The 21,419-nt window shown below is 41.4% G+C and overlaps 1 protein-coding gene across 4 annotated transcripts in view; it reads right to left on the bottom strand.

Moving 5' to 3' along the window:
- The window catches only part of LOC137373808 (TNFAIP3-interacting protein 1-like), a 34,807-nt gene extending 33,340 nt beyond the window's left edge, over nucleotides 1–1,467 (bottom strand). For 2 of the 4 annotated variants that reach the window (XM_068039233.1, XM_068039223.1), the window contains exon 1: nucleotides 916–1,466. In XM_068039233.1, coding sequence (XP_067895334.1) covers nucleotides 916–921 — 6 coding nt within the window. In that variant the 5' untranslated portion in view covers nucleotides 922–1,466. Of the gene's footprint in view, nucleotides 1–915 lie in introns of all 4 variants that reach the window. The other 2 variants (XM_068039241.1, XM_068039214.1) reach the window with 2 other exon arrangements.
- Between the last annotated feature and the right edge of the window lie 19,952 nt (nucleotides 1,468–21,419).

Below are 21,419 nucleotides of genomic sequence, written 5' to 3'. Positions count from 1 at the left end.
CTAGAATATCAAAAAAATATCAAATACCAATTTGGTTCTGATTTCTGGTGTAGTGATTCTTCCTTTATGTCATTTTAATTTCTATCCACTTCTTTTGCTCCGGCTTATTCCTACGGAGGACAGTACTACATCGAACCTGCGTCCTGAACAAACCCTTAACCTTTAACATTCCCACCAGTCTGTTTTTTCACCAGAAACTATTTCTCAGTGGGCTATCCATAAATTCTGAAATGTATACCAGAAACCAAAACTCTCATTTTCAAAATAGTGCCCCCCATTTTTTTTCCATTTATATTTCTGTTTCTTATGATCTGGAAGCATTTATTAATGTCAAGAACTTTTTAATGTTTTTTTGTTAGCACCAACAATTCAAGCTAAGATTCCGCCCTCCTAGCCCCACCCTCTCCTGCTCTTGGTCCGTTCTGAATTTGGCAACAGGCCACCTCGGTGTGTCTTTCACATCATGTCATAGAAATCAGACTTTCAGAAGCACTTATAGATACGCGGGAGTTTGTAGATGGACCTGCTTGAAACGAAAGGAAAGCTTCCCGTCTGTGTCCCGCTAGTAAACACAGAAGTCCCGGTTCATATCGCATCTACTTCTTAGAATTTCTACAGTTACCTGAGGGTTTCCCCCCTCACAGCTAAACTGAAATGGGCTGCTGTGAGTGAAAACAGCAATATTCCGCAGAGCTCTTCCACGTCGAGCCTGTGCAGTTTTCTTTTTAAGCAGATTATTTGCAGCCAGTTTTACGCATGCAGTTTAAGTAGCACAGCGGTTTGACGACTAACCTACACCACTTCAAACACCGAGCACAAGCGCAAGTTCAATTCATTGTCCTTTGTCAACTACACAAACAGCTAATTAAAATCATACAGGTTCTTCAGGTGCTAACATGGTAAAGTGCACCTTACCTGCATTTCATTTCATTGGGAGACGCAAAAAAAAGAACCCTTTCATTTTTTGGTTGTTCTTTGCGAACCTATTAACGAAAACATCAGCTCAAAACACCATTGCGTGGGTTGATGATAATTAACTGCGCTGCATCCTCTCACTGATAAACTGCAGGATATTAGCGTTGATGCTGCCCTCTAACGGAGATTTGCTTCTGGGCTTCACTCCAGTTTTATGTCACTTAAACGAGAAGCACACGATCAACTTTTTTTTAAAGGATGGTATCATTCAGGTTTAGTGCGCTAGTCCTTCGGGTGGACTCAGATTGCAGACGTATGGTTTTAGTCCTGGTTAATGTGTGGTTTTAGTCTACACCTTAAAATCGTTTTAATTTTAGTTTCAGTCATGTGCCTGGACTTCAGGTTTTATTCTTCAATGTAATAACATAGGCTTCAGAAGAAACCTCGGGACTAATTATGAGAATGCACGCTCCCAGCAGGGAGTTTCGCCCGCTACATGTTCGGGAAATAATGAGCATTTTCCGGAGTTTCCATTCACAATGTTAGGAAATAATGGTAATTTCTTAGTCTGTTCTCCCTCCAGCAGTGACGATCCCCACGAGGAGTACCATTTTCTAAAGTTGTCCTTTTACTCTCATTTCTGCTCCCAGTCTCTTAAATTTGACATTAGTTCAAAACTTAGCCCAAAAGGCATAGCTGTTGCCATCTGTATTTTCATTCTATTTTTCACAGTTTTTTTCAAAAGTTTACATTTCCAAAAAAAGTCTCAATTGTGGTTTCACTTTCCAGACAACTCAAGGCCACAATACACGTTGAAAAAAATAAACTGGCACTTCACTGAACAGCTACAAATTGTTTTATATTTGTAGTGAAATAGTAACTGTGTATTAAAAAAAACACTGGTAAAATATTGCTTCAAATAGTCACCAAACAAAACCTTCGCACCTCGGAAGCCATGGTGACAACGGGAAGTTCCTGCTGTGACGGAGGATTTGCTGCAGATGTCTTTTTGGCAATTTTTCAGATTTATTTTACTCTCAAGCTACTTATGTTATTGTGACACGCAGCGTATATGTAGACACTACAAAAAAAATAAGTATTTTAAAAGTTTCTTACTCTTGTCAGAGGGATTAGATTTTTAAAGCCAAGGGAAGATATTTTATGGTATTAGGAGTGCCAAAGTAAACTTCCTCACCTTTATTTTACTATTGGGACCTTGTTCATTTGGCACACATCAACTCTGGGAGCTGCTGCACCCTCAGGGAGATAGAATATAAGCATAGAGAACACTCCTGTTTTCTATTAACTGTTTAATTGCAGGCCACCTTTTCTGGGGCACACATGCAGCTTGCACAGTGACATACAAGTGTCCAAAGATATGGTCTGAATTAACACTGCCAGCTGAAGCTGTATTAGAATTCATCATTCGCACACGGTACAGGGCTGGCTGTCTGAGTCTTTCTGCCAAGTTCTAACATCTGGATGTCCAATGTGTACTTTCTGGAGAAGGCTGCATGTTGTGTCAGCAGCGGTCCTCCCAATTTTGAAGGAGCTGTAGAGATTTGAGGAGATAGCTTTTGGCTCTTTTGGGCTGCAGTCTTGGAAAGGACTAGGGTAGGGAGGAGTTTGAGGCGTGTGCCTCCCTCTGATAATGTCATTGTTACTGTTACGCATTATCTCACTCAACAACCTGGACTAATAATCTGCAGACGGGAGTTCAAATCCCACAACGGCACCAGGGAAATCAGCTAAATAAATCTGGAATAAAAAACTAGTCTCAGTAATGTGACCATGAAACTACCAGATTGTGGTAAATAACCCATTTAGTTCACTCATTTCCTTTAGGGGGGTAAATCTGCCATCCTTACCTGGTCTGGCCGACATGTGACTCCAGACCCGCAGCAATGTGGTTGACTTTTAACTGCCTTCTGAAATGACCTAGCAAGCCACTCAGTTGTATCAAAACCACTATGGAAAACAATAACAAGAATAAAACTGGATGGGCCACCGGCATCAATGAATTTGTACAGGACAAAGGGAGACCCTCCCCAGTTAACCCTGTAAAGTCATCCTCAATAACATCTGGGGACTTGTGCCAAAGTGGGCAGAGCTGTCCCACAAACTAGTCAAGCAACAGCCTAACATAGTCATTCTCATAGAATCATACCTTCCAGCCTATGTCCCAATCTCCTCCATGACCATCTGTGGGTATGTCCAGTCTCACCGGCAGGGCAGACCCATCAGAGGTGGCAGCGCAGTGGTGTACAGTAGGGAGGGAGTCGCTCTGGGAGTTCTCAAAATGACTCCAGACTCCATGAAGTCTCATGGCATCAGATCAAACATGGGCAAGGAAACCTGCTGATTGCCACCTACTGCCCTCAGCTGACGAATCAGTGCTTCTCCATGTTGAACACCACATAGAAAAAGCACTGAGTGCAGCAGGTGGTGAGAAATCATGAGGGAAAAACCTAGTTGACCTCATCCTCACCAATCCAGCTGGCGCAGATGCGTCTGTCCATGACAGTATTGGTAGGAGTGAACACCACACAGTCCTTGTGGATACAAAGTGCCATCTTCACACTGAGGATACTGTCCATCGTGTTATGTTGCACTACCACCATGCTAAATGGGATAGATTAAGAACAGATGTAACAGCTCAACACTGGGCATCCATGAGGTGCTGTGGGCTATCAGCAGCAGCAGAATTGTATTCAACCACAATCTGTAAGCTCATGGCCGGGCATATCCCTCACTCTACCATTACCATCAAGCTGGGGGACCAATCCTGGTTCAATGAAGAGTGTAGCACAGCATGCCAGGAGTAGCACCAGGAGTTCCTAAAAATGATGTGCCAACCTGCTGAAGCGACAACACAGAAATATATGCATGCTAAACCGTGAAATGCTACAGATAGAGCTAAGGAATCCCACAACCAATGGATCAGATCAAAGATCTGCAGTCCTGCCACATCCATGATGGTGGATAATTAAGCAACTAACCAGAGGATGAGGCTCCAAAAACATATCCATCTTTAATGATGGAGCAGCCCAGCGTACCAGTGCAAAAGACAAGGCTGAAGTATGTGCATCCATCTTCAGCCAGAAGTGCCGAGTGGATGATCCACCTCAGCCTCCTCCTGAGGTCCCATCATTACAGATGCCAGTCTTCAGCCACTTTAATTCACTCCACATGATATAAGAAATGGCTGAGTGCACTGGATACAGCAAAAACAACCCGGCTGTAGTACTGAAGAACTGTGCTCCAGAACTAACTGCATCTTTAGCCAAGCTGTTCCAGTGCAGCTACAACACTGGCATCTACCCAACAAAGTGAAAAATTGCCCAGGTATGTCCTATCCACAAAAAGTAGGATAAATCCAATCTAACCAATTACTGCCCCATCAGCCTACTCTCAATCATCAGTAAAGTGATGGAAGGTGGCATTGACAGTGCTATCAAGCAGCACTTACTTAACAATAACCTGCTTACCGATGCTCAGTTTGGGTTCCACCAGGACCACTCGGCTCTAGACCTCATTACAGCCCTGGCCCAAAAAAAAATGGACAAAAAAGCTGAATTCCTGAGGTGGGGTGAGAGTGACTGCCTTTGACATCAAGGCAGTCTTTGACCGAATATGGCATCACTCTAGCACCTGAAGCTCAGCTCTGACACTATTAACGATGACAATTTACTTCATTGTATCTGCTATATGTTTAATGTGTTTATGGACTGCAGAGTGGCTGATCTGTCAGATGACCTCAGCAGTTTCATGGAATGATCTGGGTAATATAAATGGCCATGTTTTGCACAGCAATGGGAAGACATTGGTGGAGGTTGCCTGCAGGTTGTACTGAAGCAGATGGCACTGCTGTCACAGCTTTGCTAGAAAAGTGAACACAACAAAGCCTGATCCTTCTTTGATCTGTCCACGTAAGAATATTGGGGCCTATAAATACAGGCCCTGGGTACTGATGGCTGCAGATATGTCCAGCGAAATTTTATGAACTTAGCCTCTGCCAAACTGACGGGACCATTAGCGAGTCAGGAACCCGTTGAACTCTTTGGGCCCAGCTCTGAGCTGCCAGCAGAACCTCTCAAAACAAAAGCGTTTTAATGTTATTCTTGTACAACCCTCCTAGCAAAAGCTATTGTTTTGATTCTCGAACAGAGGAAAATAAAATCCCAGCTGAGCACACAGCAACACTGGCTAATGCTAAAAACAGCATCAAAATAGAGACCCTGGGATCCTGAAGCTGCTGATTGACAGGGTGACAGCATATGTCAGCTGAACAGATCTGTGGCAAAAGAAGCTGTGAGAATAGCATTTAAAATCAAATTTAAACAGATTTGTAGATTGGCTTAACTGTGTTATAGGTACATTGAAAGCTTGAAAGCGTTTATTCTACACTTACTCAGTGTTCTTTATGAATGATTTTTCATGATGATAAGCCTAGTTTAATGTATAGCTTTCATTAGGAAAAGCGGATATCAAACAGTTTTTTTAAAAATTCAACCTCATTTCACACAGAAAAATAACCTTCCCACTCTATAAACTTTTCCCCACAGAATTTAAAAAAAAATAGAAATGAAAAGAAACTAAATACAAAACCTCCAGAAAAATACTGTGTGTTTTTTAGCAGTAGTAATAATCTGTCCTGCAGCTGGAGGAAGGGAGTGTGCCCCAGTAAGGTCTGTGGCAGTGGGACAGTATTTCAGGTTGCCAACTCTGATGACTTAATTTTGAAATTAGCTGGTGCACAAGGTAGCACGCACTGAGAGATCGAAGGCCAGGCAGGAACTTCAGTGATTATAATAGTAAGGGTGCAGAAAAAGAGCCTTTGAGGCCAACAACAATTCCTCAACACTCATAAAATGGAAATCATTTCATGTAAATCAGAGTGACACACTCTCCAGTCACTGTTTCCCACTGCACAATTAATAATGATGATGCTGAATGCTACTGTACTGTACTAAAACATAACAAGTGCATAACTTCTCTACTATGTACCATAGCAGAAACATAAACAAATAAAAAATGCCGTATCATGGTACGCATCACTGACAGAAAAAAAGACTTAACAACTAAGCGGGCGATTTCCACCTGTTCCTTGCCTGAACAACGGGCACCTAACAATTGAAACTATAGGGGCACCTTGGCCACTCTTCTGATGCCCCAATGCCCACCTGATGCAATTCTCAGGCAGGCCTGTAAACAGGCAAGCATCTCTTATGCCTGAAATAGGTATCAGTTGCTTAGAAATCAAAATCAGGCTCCGATGTGTCATGCCCAGTAAAGACATATATTCCTAACTTTTAAGATATGAAGTTTATTCAACGTAGATTCTTTGAAATTGACTTTTCCTTTTTAAAAATGTGGACAATATGCAAAACATGGGCACCGAAGCTCAGGTTAAATGGCTTGTGTATTCAAACACTGCTTCACTGTCTCAAAAGGACAAAAGAATATATTACAGACTAAAAGATATTGACTACACCCATCCTGAAATCATCAAGAGACATTCCTGAATTGAATGGGTTCTTCTGAGACAAAGAAGGTGTGAAATAGACACATTATAACACAATGATACTCATCCAGACATTAATAGAGAGCCATGGATTCCACATCCTGGCCTATTGTGTGGTCACACCAGGGGAAAAGGCCATGTACCAAATAACAGAAATGCTAATATGATGAACTGTGACTTTAAAAGGTAACCCTATGGAGAGAGAGAGAGAGAGAGAGAGAGAGAGAGAGATCACAGCAACATCACAGAAAATCAGTCCAGCCATGGACTGTGGAACGATCCAGCCTAAACAAGAAGAAGAAGCCCTGCTGCTAATTGTACACTTCAACTTGGTGCATCATAGAACTGAAAGTGACTGCTACCTCCAGTCTGAAATCCTAAACCCCAGAAATCTACAGCACCTCAACAAGTTCAAGACTACGAACATCCAGGCCTGGATTTTTTGAAGAGACTGTCCTACTTAGAAGATTCAACAGCTTTACTGTAAACCACAAACACCAACCAGACCTTGAACTCTTACCCTTTTCCTTCTAAATATCTTCTCTTGAGAGTGCATGTGAGAGTGAATGCATACATGAGTGGTGTTGTGAACATTTCGGGGAATGAATATTGTTCAATAAATAGTTAATCTTCTGTTTTAAATCTACAAGAAAACCTGTCACTGTCTGTTTATTTGGCAAGTAAAACACTCAGGCGCTAACTCATCATTTTAAACAAAACACGATTGCAGTCAGTTGAGGGTGAACAATGGGAACCACCCATACCCCTTACCAACTGTCCGTAACATATGTTATGGCACTCTGATTGCAATTTTTCAGGTACAAGTCGACAGGGCATTAGCCATGTATGCTGTCCCAATTTATATGAAAGATTATGCAGCCTAACCAGTGTTCCTTAAGGATATTGCTGGAAATGCTCAAAAAATGGTCCACGAAGCCTTTATTTTTTTAGTGGGCCCAGAGGGGCTGGAGTGTTACTCCTGGGTCACAGAAAAAACACTCTGTTCTGCTGCTAGCCCATTCACGTCCTCATCTGGGATTGCTTCCTTCCCCAGGATGACATACTAACCAGCTTAGCATGCGAACTGGCTGATCTCCCATCCAACCCAAAACCAGCGAGCTGCAGCAAGGCATCCATTTGGTGTCTGCAGATTAGCAGTGACATGCTGAGGCCTGTGCTTCAAAAAGGCTTGGGCCTCACATTTGTATGATTAAATGGGCAGAGCACCGTAGATAAGCTTGGGTTGTTAGATTTTAGTTTAACTTGACCATTTTCATACCGTATCCACTGTAATGACTAACAAGGTCAAGGAAGCCATTTTAATCTTAAGACTTGACCAAAGAAGATATTTTGTATTCTGTATTAACTAATATGTATTTACCCAGCATGGAACAGATGCTTGTTAAAGTGATGAACCTTGACTGAGATTTAACTGATGAATCAATAATCATTCTGGAAAGAATGGGTTTTTATTTAAAGCTTGTTAAATTTAATTACTGTAAGTTTCTATATCTGTGTGAGAAAGTGCAGTTTCAGCTAAATGTGTTCAAACAATGGGACCTTTTGGATCGCTGATAAAGCCTATGGGATGGTACATCGTGGCCTTAAAGAATCTAGCTTTAATGAATAGAGAAGTTGTTTAAGATCAGATTAAGAAACAGTGTGAAACCATTCCATTGTACTCTACCGAGCAGAGGTGGCCAATAGTGGAAGACAATAATTAAGAACCAATTAAATTCACCTAGCAACAGCTAGAACCAATTATTGTTTTACAAAAGCCTGTATCTGAAGTCGTGTGATGGCCATCCAGAGGTTAAAAACAGGGTCTTGTAAGGTTTAGTTGTGCAGCGACAATAGAAGACCTCAGAGATAGAAGAACAGATTATCAGCCAAGTTCTCCACCTGACAAGGGATCAAAACCATAAAGAGAGGACCGTGAAACTCTGCGACCAATACCCGAGCAGGAAGCACACCTGTGAGAGCTGTAAAGTTTATTCCCAAGTTTGTTAAGTATAATCCTACTTTTAATTGTTAAGTATTGTTTTACTCTCAATAAACTTCCTGGACTTATTAATCAAGTACCCTGTTGCCTTAATTGGTTAAGTCTTGCCTGAAGATATTGTCTGCAATGGACTTTCAGCACTGCTCCACTTGCTTTCTGCCCATTTTGAACACTATTTCAAAATTGCCCCTGAGTGCAAATAACATTGATACCAAATTGCTGGCTATATCTGACATATGACTGCATTAACTCTTCTGAGCTGATCGGAGAAAAGATTCAAGTATGTGGTTGTAATAAAGCTAAGAAATATATAAATGACATTACTTGCCAAAGCACTGTATTTTCAAATGCATTTTTTCTGCAGGTTCCATTGAAATTGACAATTTTCTCACATCATCTATTTCCTGTACAACAGGGGGACATGTTATAAAAGGAAATACACTCAGTGTGTATTCCGGGATTTCTTGAAACCAGGAAATTCTGGCTGGGCATTTATTCTCTTGCTTCCTAGAGGGCGTTCTCCATTTCTGCTTCCTGGCAATGCTGCTAAATTAAACAATAACTCACCTGCTGCATATCAGGATTCTCTTCATTTCTGTCAATCCGCTGATGCTGGGAGGCAATTTCAGATTTCTGTTCCATGCTTTTGCTCTCCATCTCGTTCCAACTTTGTGCCTCAGTGCCCACATCTACAGGTGTGCACCTGTTTAATACAAAAGGTGACAGTATAACCATGGAGTCTTGATGCTGCTGCCCAATTCAGTCCCCACCTTTCCTGGAATCATCTTTGAATCTCTTCAGTTTAGTTTCTATCCCACTCACATCAATGAGACTACTCTGATCAAATTCATGAGTGTGACTTTGTCTGTGGTGCATTATCCCTATCTAAATCTCTCTGTGACCTTTGAGAATGTTGGCTGATCCAATCTTCTCAACTGTCTTTCCTCTGTGATCCATCTCCATGGCGTCACTCTTTCATGACTCCATACCCAACTGGCCCTACACAGCCAACACATCTTCTGTAATGGCTTTGCCTCACATAGCCAAAAGATCATCTCTCAAATGCTATCTGGGTCCTCATCTACTTTCACATTCTCAATACAATTACTATAAGCATAGAGTCAAAATCTCTATGATGCTAAAAATACCCACCTTTAACCCTATGCTTGACCCTGAGCTGAGCCTCAAAGCCACAGTTAGTCCATCATCATGACTGTATACTCCCATTCCCAAAATATTGCCTGCTTCTAGCTCACCACATTCTTATTGCCACTGAAACCCTCATCCATACCTTTGTATGGACTTGGCCTCTTCAACAATCTCCTTTGCTGATCTCCCAATTTGCACCCTACCCAAACTCCAACTCATGCAGAACTCCACCGTTAAAATCCTACCCCTCCACTAGCACATTCATTTCAGGAGCTATGTCTTTATTTACAAATTTCACCATGGCCTCATGCTACTCAACTTCTGCCACCTCCCCCAAACGTCAAGTCCCTCCGTTCATCCAACTCTGGACTACTTTACAGTCCCCTTTTCTCTACTTGCACATTCATAGAGAATGCTATTAAAAAAATACATTTTTAATTTAATTTTCAATGATACAATATTAGCAGTATATACATACAACAGATATAATTATATTTAAGATTATTGTGGTACATTGCCATATTGGTTGACACAAAGGGATTGGAGTGTAAGAATAAAGAAATCTTATGTAGGGCATTAGCGAGGCCACGCCAGGAGGACTGTATAAGGTTTTGGTCTCCTTACCTAAAGGAGTACATACTTGCCCCGGGGGAGTGCAACTAAGGTTCCTGGGAAGAGGGGATTCTCTTATGTGGAGCAATTGAGTAGACTAGGCCTATATTCCCCAGAATTTAGAAGAATGGGAGATAATCTAATTCTCAAGGGGCTTGGCAGTGTATATACGAACAAAAGAAATAGGAGCAGGAGTAGAACATATGGCCCATCGAATCTCTCCACCATTCAATACGAACATGGCTGATCTTAGGCTTCAACTGCACTTTGCTGCCCATTCACCATATCCCTTGATTCCCTGAGGGACCAAAAATGTGTCTTTCTCAGCCATGAATGTACTCAACAATGGAGCATCCACAACCCTCTGGGGTAGACAATTCCAAAGATTCACAACCCTCTGAATGAATAAGTTTCTCCTCATCTCAATTCTAGATGATCGGCCCCTTATCCTGAAATTGTGCCCCTATGTTCTAGATTCCCCAGCCAGGGGAAGCAACCGCTTTGTGTATACCCTGTCAAAGCTTTCTATGTTTCAATGAGATCACTTCTCATGCTTCTAAACTCCAGAGAGAATAAGCCCAATTTACTCAACCTCTCATCATAGGACAACCCTCTCAATCCATGAACTGAAGCTAAAAAAATGTTTTCTGTGACTGGGGAATCGAGAACACAGGCTCACACTTTCAGAATAAGAGGTCAGCCGTTTAGGACCGAGATGAGGAGAAATTTATTCTCTACCCCAAAGGGTTGTGGATGCTCAGTCGATGAGAATATACAAGACTGAGCTTGATAGATTTTTGGGCACTAAGGAAATCCAGGGATATGGGGATAAGGCGGGTAAGTGGAGTAAGTTCAGCCATGATCTTATTGAATGGTGGAGCTGGTATGAGGGCTATATGACCTACTCACGCTCCTATTTCTTATACTCTTATGTTCTTACTTTCTAACTTACCTTACTGATATGTTTGATGGATGAAAGGGGAATAATGCACACCCTCCACTTTACAACATGCTTCTTATACAGTTTGCAAAGTCAGATTCTAAGATTATCTTACTATGCTTTATTGACAATTCTAAATCTATCATATAAATGTTGTCCATTGCATAAATTCATCTTGAAAAAGGCTTTGTCATTTTTAATCAGCGTCATAGATGTCAAGTTGTCAAGATACCTTGATCAGTTCCATTTTGTATTCAGAAAATTTATTTATTTTTTCAAATAGACTCCACCAACCAGCACATGAGAAATTATATTGATTTTTATGGTGATAATGTGAGGTGAAGATCAGGAACCTCCTCCCACACATTCTCCAGGATCTGCTACTGTCAGCTGTAGATGATAATGTTTTTCAGAACTATGACTTATTTTGGGTGAGTCTCATTTCCTGCTGCCACCTCAATTGTCAGCTTCTGGCTTTTTGAAAGCAATACCTTGCACTGCAACTATGTTTTAAATAGGTTGGATAATTATAAGTAAAAGGTAAGAATTTCTCTCGTGGAGCTATTGCCCTCAACCACCATTATTTCATACCAAATGTTCAGTCCAAATACAGTGGAATCTACAAAATGTAAGATTCAAATTTCCCTAATTCCCAGCCAAATTCTGATAGAAACAAGTATTTTCCAAATCCCGACACTGCCAAGGGCATGCCAAGCCACTGAATGCTAACCAATAGCTGCAAAAAAGCTAACAACTTAAAACCCACTTGAATTTATGCATAAGACCTCCTATTCCTGCCTCCATAATATCACCCAGTATTATCCGGCCTCAGCTCATCTGTTGCTGAAGCCCTCATCCATGCCTTTGTTATTTCTAGATTTGACGTATTCCAACACACTCTTAGTGAGCCTCCCATGTTTTACCCTCCGTAAACTTCAGGTCATCCAAAACTTTGGTACCTGAGTCCTAACTTGCACCAAATCCCATTCACCCATCATCCCTCTGATCACTGACTACACTTTCTCCTGGTTAAGCAATGCCTCAATTTAAAAATTCTCATCAAAGCAAAATACTGCTGGAAATCTGAAACAAAAAAGTGCTGGAAATGCTCAGCAGGTTGGCAGCACCTGTGGAGACAGAAACAGAGTTAACATTCTGAGTGGGACATGACTCTTCAGACCTGCTATTTCCAGCACTTTCATTTCTATTTAAAATTCTCATCCTTGTTTTCAAATACTTCCAATTGCCTCACCCCTCCCTGTCTCTGTAATCTCCTCCAACCCCACAACCCTCTAAGATAACTGCGCTCTTCTAATTCTGGCCTCTTGAGCATCCCTGATTTTAATTGCTCCACCATTGGTGGACATGCCTTCAACTGCCTCAGCCTTAAGCTCTGGGAATTCCCTCTGTAAACCTCTCCACTTCACCTTCTTTAAGACAATGCTTAAAACCTACCTTTTTGATCAATCTTTGGTCACCTGACCTTGTATTTCCTCATGTAACATGGTGTCATATTTTGTTTTATAACACCCCTGTGAAGTGCCTTGGAATGTTTTATTACATTAAAGGCACTATAAAATGCAAGTTGTTGTTGTATAAAATGACTACACTTAAAGTGCATTAGAAAACATTTTTGTAACTTAGACTGTGGATAATATGAAGAGTAATGTACTAATAGGCAATGTTAGTAGGGTAGCTCGTCTGTTGCAATTGCAAATCAGAAAATTATGGGCAGGTTGCTTCTATACTAATTTTCCGCGCCACCCCGTGTAGTAGCAAATCATCTGTTAATGGGAGGAAAACAAGTTTATTTCATTAAAAAAAAATAAGGGAATTTGAACCCCATGTTATTGAGCACAGGATCATTCCATTCAGTGGCTGTAGGCAACAATTTTTGAGCTTGCACACTCCTTCAAAATGCTGAAGTTCCTTTCATACTCCTCACACTAATCCATTTTGAAGATGTTATAAGGTTTGGGAATTTTTATATTTTTGCATTAAAAATAATGCATTTTAATTAATTTGAAATGCTTTAATAGTTTACAATTTTTAATCTAAAAGGATATTTGGTCACGCCCCCAAATTCTAGGCCATGGTCTCCAAAATGTTGACTAACTATATCCAACATGGATGTTTGACATGTATGCTGTTATCTGCAATCCTACTTTTGTGTCAGTGAAATTTATGTCTGCCCTGAACATTGACATTTAACAGCTCCATGCTCAGTCTTTTCTATTAATGTGTATACTGTGTTATTACAGGTTATCATTATTGACTCTGCTTACATTGTTCTAAACAAGTAGTTGACCATGTGCTCAAGGCCCATCCTTTTGGAATTAGTAATCAGCAGCCATTTGTTTGGCATTCATTGGGCTGAATTTTATAAGCCCCCCGAAGTCGGGGGTCATGGCGGGGGGTGGGGGGGGGGCCTGGAAAATCCTTCCAGGAGAGGTCTGCCATGGGCCTTGACTACGGGAAGGACCAGCCCCATTTTACAGGCGACGGCAGCGAGGCTTCGTGGCGGCCTTCCCACCACACGGAGTCTTTATTTAAATATATTAATTCCATTAAAATGAATAAATAATGACTGAACTTGTAGCGACAGCTGTCCCACGCCGATATTGTGACCAGTTGCTGGAATTACCAAGCTTTCGGATCTCCGTTCAGAGATCCAAGGCGTGACACTGGTGGGGAGGGGGGAGGAGTGAATTTTTCAAGGCGGGTGAGGAGATGCAAAAACCACCGCAATTGTTTGCAGGGATGGTGAGAGGGTTTTGGGACAAAGGGAATAAAGTTCGGGGGGAAAGGTCGTAGGTGAGAGTTACTTTTTTTTGGGTGATAGGACAAATAATAAACAGTTTATTAATTGGGGGGAGGGGAGAAGAGGGGATTGGAAGTGTGAGTATAATTTTATTTTAAGCTTTTGCCAAACCTGTCCCTATAAAAATTGAAATGACCTGTCAGGTCTCGAAGCCCTTTAAAAATGGCACCGACACCTGTGCAGTGGCGCCGAATGCTGTTGCTGGGGATGAAGTGCCCGACCCTCTATGTCATTGGGGCCAGACAGTCTGCCCCCACCAGCTTAATGTGCCGCCGCGCAAAATATTGCGGCGGCTCTCGTGCACGTTTTGAAGCTCGCCGCCAAGTACGGTGGCAAGCTAATAAAATTCAGCCCATTGTGTCATCATTTTGTCCTGAGACTTGAGTTAGAGTGTAATGAACACAACATTGGCAGCTACATAACGTGCCTGACTAGGAGGACTCACCCAATACTGAGGCATTAGTGACAGATAACTTGATAAACCTCAGAAAGCTTCAGGCAGACATCAGTTACAAAATATATAATTTTTCTTTAGCAAGATGCATTAAAACTCATGCACGACCATAACCAACATAGATCAGAATAAACAGGCCCACATGTTACTGCACATGAATTAAGAACTTCTTCAACTCTTCTCTAAAACAGCCATGTTAAACTCCCCCCTCTTTCTGTACCTGGTAATTAGTTTCAGGCCATTTTGATAAATTATCTTTCTGCAATAATTATCCAAAGCTACACAGTGGCTACTACATTTGCCAGGGTGATAAGGGTTTATGATAACTATCACCATGCCATATTGTCTCTCAGCAACCAGTACAATGTTAAATGCACTGACAGACACCTCACATTAAATAGAGTGCAGTTGTAGCAATTCACCTTTTTTCTTATATCCTCACACATCTGAAGTATGTATGAGGAGTCCATGAGTATAGCACAAAAAACAATGGGGTTTTGGGTGCAAAGCAGGAGCTAGGAGATTAGCCACCTATTGTACACCATGTCCACTTTGCCTTTCCAACAGTAAATAGGCAAAACAAACCCACTTTGTTCAGGCATTGGAAGTTGTCACTAACAGCCCTTAAAGGGATTGCTGGGGGCCTCTTCCAAAAGGTAAAGTTTTGGGAGTTTTAATAGATAGTTGTGGGTGAGGAGGAACAGGAGAGCACCTCCAGGCCTCACGAAAATCTTCTGGCCCAAGTTTTGCCACCCTGCATCAGGGCCACTGCATTAACATCCCTCAGGTAAGTCCTGGGAGAGGGATGGAAGTGATCAGAAGTGAGGTGGGGAGTTGGGAGGGTGCGAGGCAGGGGGTGGTGGTGCAGGATAATTGGGAAAGAGGGAAGAGATAGGGTGAAGGGGAAAGCAATCATGATGGGGCCAAGTGGGGACTGGCCATGGTCTTCGACACTGCAGTGGAGCCGGAAATAGCCCTCCTGCACTTCCCAACTCTGCATTCAGATAAATACTTATTTTTAAACTTTAAGGTCTGCTGATTAGGCTGCATGCAGACCACCTTTCGGGCTGCAATAGGGCACTCCAATTTTACAAATGGGACCTCAAACAGGCATTAGATCCCTTATTAGGGCCTAATAGTTATTTCAGGTGCAACACTGGATGTATTTTTCTGTCTTTACCAATTCTGCACTTCCAAAGTGTATCGCGCTTATGGCCCACCATATTGGGTGCCTAAATGCCCACTTTGTGCCTGAAAAACAGACTTTCTAAGCCATTTTGTTTAATAGCATTTTCACAAGATAGCTGCAGAGTTTATATTGCTTTACCAATGACTAGCAATCTTCTGTGATGTGCTACTGGTTATACTGTAACAGGCTGCAATACATCACCAATATAGAAATACTTAGAAGTGACAAAGTGACAACAGGCCATTTGACCCAACCAGTCCGTGCCAGCATTTACCCTCCACGCAGGCAAAGTTTTAATCATGTAAAGCTGCCCTGTTCCCATATCCCTTCAACCCCTTTTCCTTCAACCAACTATCCACTCTAATCTTGAATGTAGACATAGTTCCTGCCTCAACCACTAACCCTGGAAGTCTACCTACCGGACGACATGCAAAGGCTGCTCCAGAAGAGTCTTCAGTTCCCTGTTCTTGTGTTTCAGCTGTTGACAAAAAGACTTGGAAAATAAGTTTCTTGATCAAACAATGTACCAAAAGAGGTTATAAATTTCACAACAGTAAAAGAAGCTGGAAACATACTTGAGTGGAACATTGCCAATGAAAATACAGGGCGGACGGAGGTTGAGGATCGAAATACATGGAAAGATCTTTTTGCGGGGAATTTTAAAATGACACAAAGCTAAGAATTGCTGTTGGCGATATCATTGTATGGTCACTAAATAATCATTATCAAATTCATTCCTACTATAGTAGCAGTGTTTATTTTAATGGGTCAATGTTTCCCTTTAAATGGCAGAGCGAGAAATTGCTATGAATGTATTCAGCATTTGTAATATAATGGTGACAGTAATCATACACTATAGCAATAGTTACAATGTACAAAGAAAAAACAAGCAAAATTAAACAAGGTGAACAATATTCTTATATAGCAAAGTAGCAAAGGTGTAATAATAGCAAATTTAGGTACAAATTCAGAACCTAAGGCAAAATCCAACCAGTCAATAATAATATCAAATAATAACTTAAACTAAACCAAGAAACACTGTGATAAGAATCTGAGCAAGGATTAAACCCAAGGGCACTGAGACAGATGGGCTGGAGTTAGGAGTGCGAGTAATGGAAATTGCACTAGGAAAAATCTTAGGTATGATTTTTCATACCTAAAGTTCCAAAGGATCAGTACATAGGAGAATTAATATTTTAGATAGTCAAATGCCGACATCAATCCTGTGAAAGGAAAATGAGGAGAAATTCAGAGCCTTCCAGAAACCCAGCACCACCAGGTTCAACCTAAGAGCATGCAGACCACATGGGTCAGCGAAGAATACTGGGGCTGGTGCCTCCACTTCATGTGCTATAGTTCAAATGGAGAAATAAATTTTCTGTAAGATATGCATAAGAAATGCATAATATGTCTCTGACTGCATGAGCTTCCATATCTAAATATGTAACTTGCCATTTACCAGTGTTACAAACTCAATGATCAACACTGTGAAAGAGAGAAATGCCATGGCTTGCGTTAATGGCTGAGGATTGACTGGGGCTGGCAACTTCCTGATTAGTCACTGCTGTGTCAATGTAAAAAGAAAACTCAGATATAATTGGTACCTTGCAGATAAATCAATAAGAATGGCATTGTTTTATTGATGAATGGCTCAGTTGAAACGCCCGAATACTCTGCATTGGCGAAAACTGATTCAGTTTATTTAAACAAATCATACTGTGACAATGAAGGAAAACTGCCACTGTGGCAGTGACTCAGAAGCAAAGTACCTCAAATTAACATTGAATGAAACAAAGACTCTGATGTCTGAGTTGTCCGATAAGTTTTATTCTTTATTGTTCTTTTCTAGTGGTTTGCTAGGCCATTTCAGAGTCAACCACATTGCTGTGAGTCTAGAGTCATATTAAAAAACTCAGACTGAGTAGGAATGGCAGGTTTCCTTCACAAAAGGACGGTAATGAACCAGATTGCTTTTTACAACAAAATCCAGTAGTTTCATGATCACCATGATGACATTAGCTTTTTATTCCAGAATTATTTAATAAAGTGAATTTAAACTCCCCCCTGCTATGGTGGGATTTGAACTCATGGCTCCAGATCATTAGTCTGGGAATCTGGATTACCAGTTCAGTAACATAATCAGTATGCTACCACACCCAAGACTTTAGAGTGTGTTGTATAATACTGATGGCTTGAACTCAAATTTAACTTTGACTACTATTAAAGGCCGACAAACATTTTTTACAAGAACATAAATAAATATTTACATCAAGTTGTCCCCAAAGCATAATGGATTAAAAATGTGAAGATTGATCATTCTGTATATCAAAAGAGCATTACTACATCCTGCTTCCCTTCTCCCTCCATGCATGCTCACAAACACACAGACACAGGCAGTATTCCCTCTAATTTCCCTTCGTTGTGCGTGGCTCGTTTGTTGCATTGAATGGTCCCTTTAAGACTGCCTTGCGGCTGCACATGCACATATCTTAAAGGGAGTGCTTCTTGTGCATGGCTTGTTTGTTACATTGCACGGTCCCTTTAAGACTGCCATGCGGCTGCACATACACATATCTTAAAGGGAGTGCTTCTTGTGCATGGTCTGTTTGTCCCCTGCGCAGTAAGTTCTGGACTGTTGCATGGCCATGCACCTGTGCAGCTCAGAGGGAACATTGTACACAGGGGGTCATTTTAGCCTATCTTACCTGGTGAGAAAATGACATGATCTGATTGACTACCCATTTTACAAACTGCCTAATTTTACTTTCCATTGTCGTAAAGAGATTTTAACAGCTGGGCCTTGCCACTGACCAAGTTCCTGCCCAAAACTGGGGGGGGGGGGGGGGGGGGAAGAGGGGTTGCTGGGGCAGATGGGAGATTGTTTGAGACAGGGGAGACTTGCACTTTCCTTGTGGGGTCCAGAGGAGCTCTCCTGTTGTTCCTGGCTCCACAACGTAAAGTGTTAAACTTACTTGGGAAAAAGCTTCTTCAGTCTTCAGGTTGAAGTTTCCAGGGAAGCAGCTGCGGGTTGCCACTGTCTTCCATGTTAAGATGATATTGGGGTCCTATTGACATAATAGACCCTGATTTGCGTAAATGTATGCTTCTCCCAAGCTGGCTTAGGCTGGCACCTCATACACCTGAAAAATCAGGCACTTTAAAATCGCAGTGCAGTTGATAATTCACACACTCTGGAGATACTGTCCTTCCACCTAGGTGTGATAATAGTGACTGCTACAGAACATGAAGAATTTGCCAAAGAATAGGAATTGAAGAGTAGGACAATGTTTTGCTCCACAGCTGATCTGTTAACAAGATCACTTTCTCCAAAATAAGTCTTTTCAGAGTTGTGCATTTCTATGATATAATGAATGAGCCATAAACAACAGAGAAAGATAGGCATTCTCTCATTTTTGGTAAAACAGAAATTTCACCTTTAAAAATGGTGGGATGGGGCAGCAGTAAGTCGATTAAAAAGGGAAGAAAATTATGCTGAAAACGTTAACTGACTCTTAAGTAAAATACAACTTTTAATAAATTAAATCAATGATTTATTCACCATAAAAGAATAATAAATCTTATCTGAAGCAGGGGATTTCTAAATTGGTGTGGTATTTCCCCAAATGATTTATTTCCGTGATCTAATATTTGTATTTCGTATTGGAACAATTAGTGACTCTCCCACGAGCTATTACCTAACTAGAAATTACACTGGTGGATGGAGATTAGTGACCAGAACACAACATTCTGCCTTGCTCAGTTTTAACTGTGGAGTAAGCATGCACATTGACCACAGATGCCTGCTCCCTCCGCTCTCAGAAATGTCCCTGAATTAAATGTCACTTTAATATTAGATTAGATTAGAGATACAGCACTGAATTATTAGATGAGTATACATCAGAATGACTCAAGTTATTGATCCTTCTCTGATTATTCAATGGGGAAATGGAATTGCTGGAGTCTGAAGACATTACTATAAAACTCATTTCAAGAAATATGTTATTAATTTACATAAAAACTCACTTTCTTCATCTAGTTTATTTACTGTGTAAATGAAAATCACTTACAGATTTGATGAATCCATATTTTACTAAAAAAACACAAGAATTCAGTCGGTCTCTTTCCAATTTATTAATGAGCGTGGGACTGATGCAACTTATTCTTAAAATGCAGCTTTAACTTGACTTTTATCACTATTCTAATTCTGAATATGTCATCTATTCCGTCATAAATGTCACCAAAGGCAATAGGAGTAGGTGGAGGGGAATACCAACCATTAATGTGTATGCATTTTTTTCGAATGTTGTTTTATTTTCACAAATATCTAAAAGGAATAAATGGAAATTATTAATCAGACATTCTTTACTAAACCTCAAATGATACTACTCCCTCTGTGCAGAGTGCTTTGTGAAATAGTAATTTCACCTCATGTGGTTCACCTGTCTAATACCTTGTTCAATTTGTGCTTAAAATTGAAAGGATAAATGTTTCAAAGTGGCATCCTTGATGTTATCTGGTGACACATCTAATGACTGTTTCCTGCAGAAAGTAATTGGAAGCACACAGGGCCTGCAAGCTGTGCTGTGAGGTTTTGTACAATTAAGCATTTATGTCACAGCTCTCTGCACCTTGTCACTAAACAGAATGGCCATGTGGGATTCTATGATAAGTTGACATTGCACTGCTTCTATCTGAAGAAATACTTTAGTCTATCATCAGAAATGTTACTTCAATCTTTTACCTGTCAGACTTGGCCAGAATTACAGTAGTGATTTTGTAACTAGTTGGGGAAGCCCTGATGGACAGACATTGAGTATTTTAGGAACAAAAACAAGAAATGCTGGAATCACTCAGCAGGTCTGGCAGCATCTGTGGAAAGAGAAGCAGAGTTAACGTTTCGGGTCAGTGACCCTTCTTCGGAACTCATTTTAGTATTTTAGGATCTTTTTTCTCCCCTTTGGAAAAATGCTATGAAATCCTTCTGCAGCAAAAATGATCCTACAACTCTGACTGTGCCTTAGATGAGTCACCCTGTCCAGAATTGGTATTTATTTGAAATTTAAAAAGTGCATCTGAAGTTAGCTTGATCATGACTATGTTGCAACCACGTCAATCTTTAACCCTGTAAGGCTAAAAATATAGGATGTAATTTTACCAGCCCCCAGGTGGCAGGAACGGAGGCAGGGGGGCTGGTAAAATGCCAGGACCCACATCAGGAGGCTCCTCAACACAGTCCCACTGCCGGGAAAGTTTCCTAGCAGTTGGAAAGACAGCGGCTCGGCTGTCCACTGAACGGAAGCAGGCAGCCAATTTGGATGATTAATGGCCCAATTAAAGTGATTTTCCCATGCCTCTGGCTTTTGACCAGTGGTGGAGCAGCCCAGCTGCAGGGAGGCTGCCTCTCAGTAGCTTCCCAGGAGAGACTTTGGAGCTGGAGGCTCCATGGTGCAGGGAGAGGGTCCTAGCAACAGATGTCACCCCTGAAGCTCCAACGTTGCCACCGGAGGGGTTTCCCCTCCATTCTCCAGGTCCTGCCTGCTTGCAGCGCACGTAAAAATGTATTTAATGCTCACCCTTCTGAGGGTGCCTCAAAATGGAAGCGCCCTCAGGTTCTCCTTGCTGCCTCGGTAGTGGGCACCTCTCTCAGTGTCACTGCCAAGGCTCCTGAGCTGCCAGGCCTTTAACTGGGAGGACAGCATGGAAAACCTGCCTGATGTCCTTAATTTTTCACCTCCCCTGCCTGCCAACTCTTAATTGCCTCCTCCTGGCAATATCACAGGGGAAGTCCCGCCTCCCACCCAAGCATGCCAGCT

Source organism: Heterodontus francisci, chromosome 1 (genome assembly GCF_036365525.1).
Source record: "Heterodontus francisci isolate sHetFra1 chromosome 1, sHetFra1.hap1, whole genome shotgun sequence".
Taxonomy (NCBI): domain Eukaryota; kingdom Metazoa; phylum Chordata; class Chondrichthyes; order Heterodontiformes; family Heterodontidae; genus Heterodontus; species Heterodontus francisci.
This window is presented reverse-complemented; position numbering and strand designations above follow the sequence as displayed.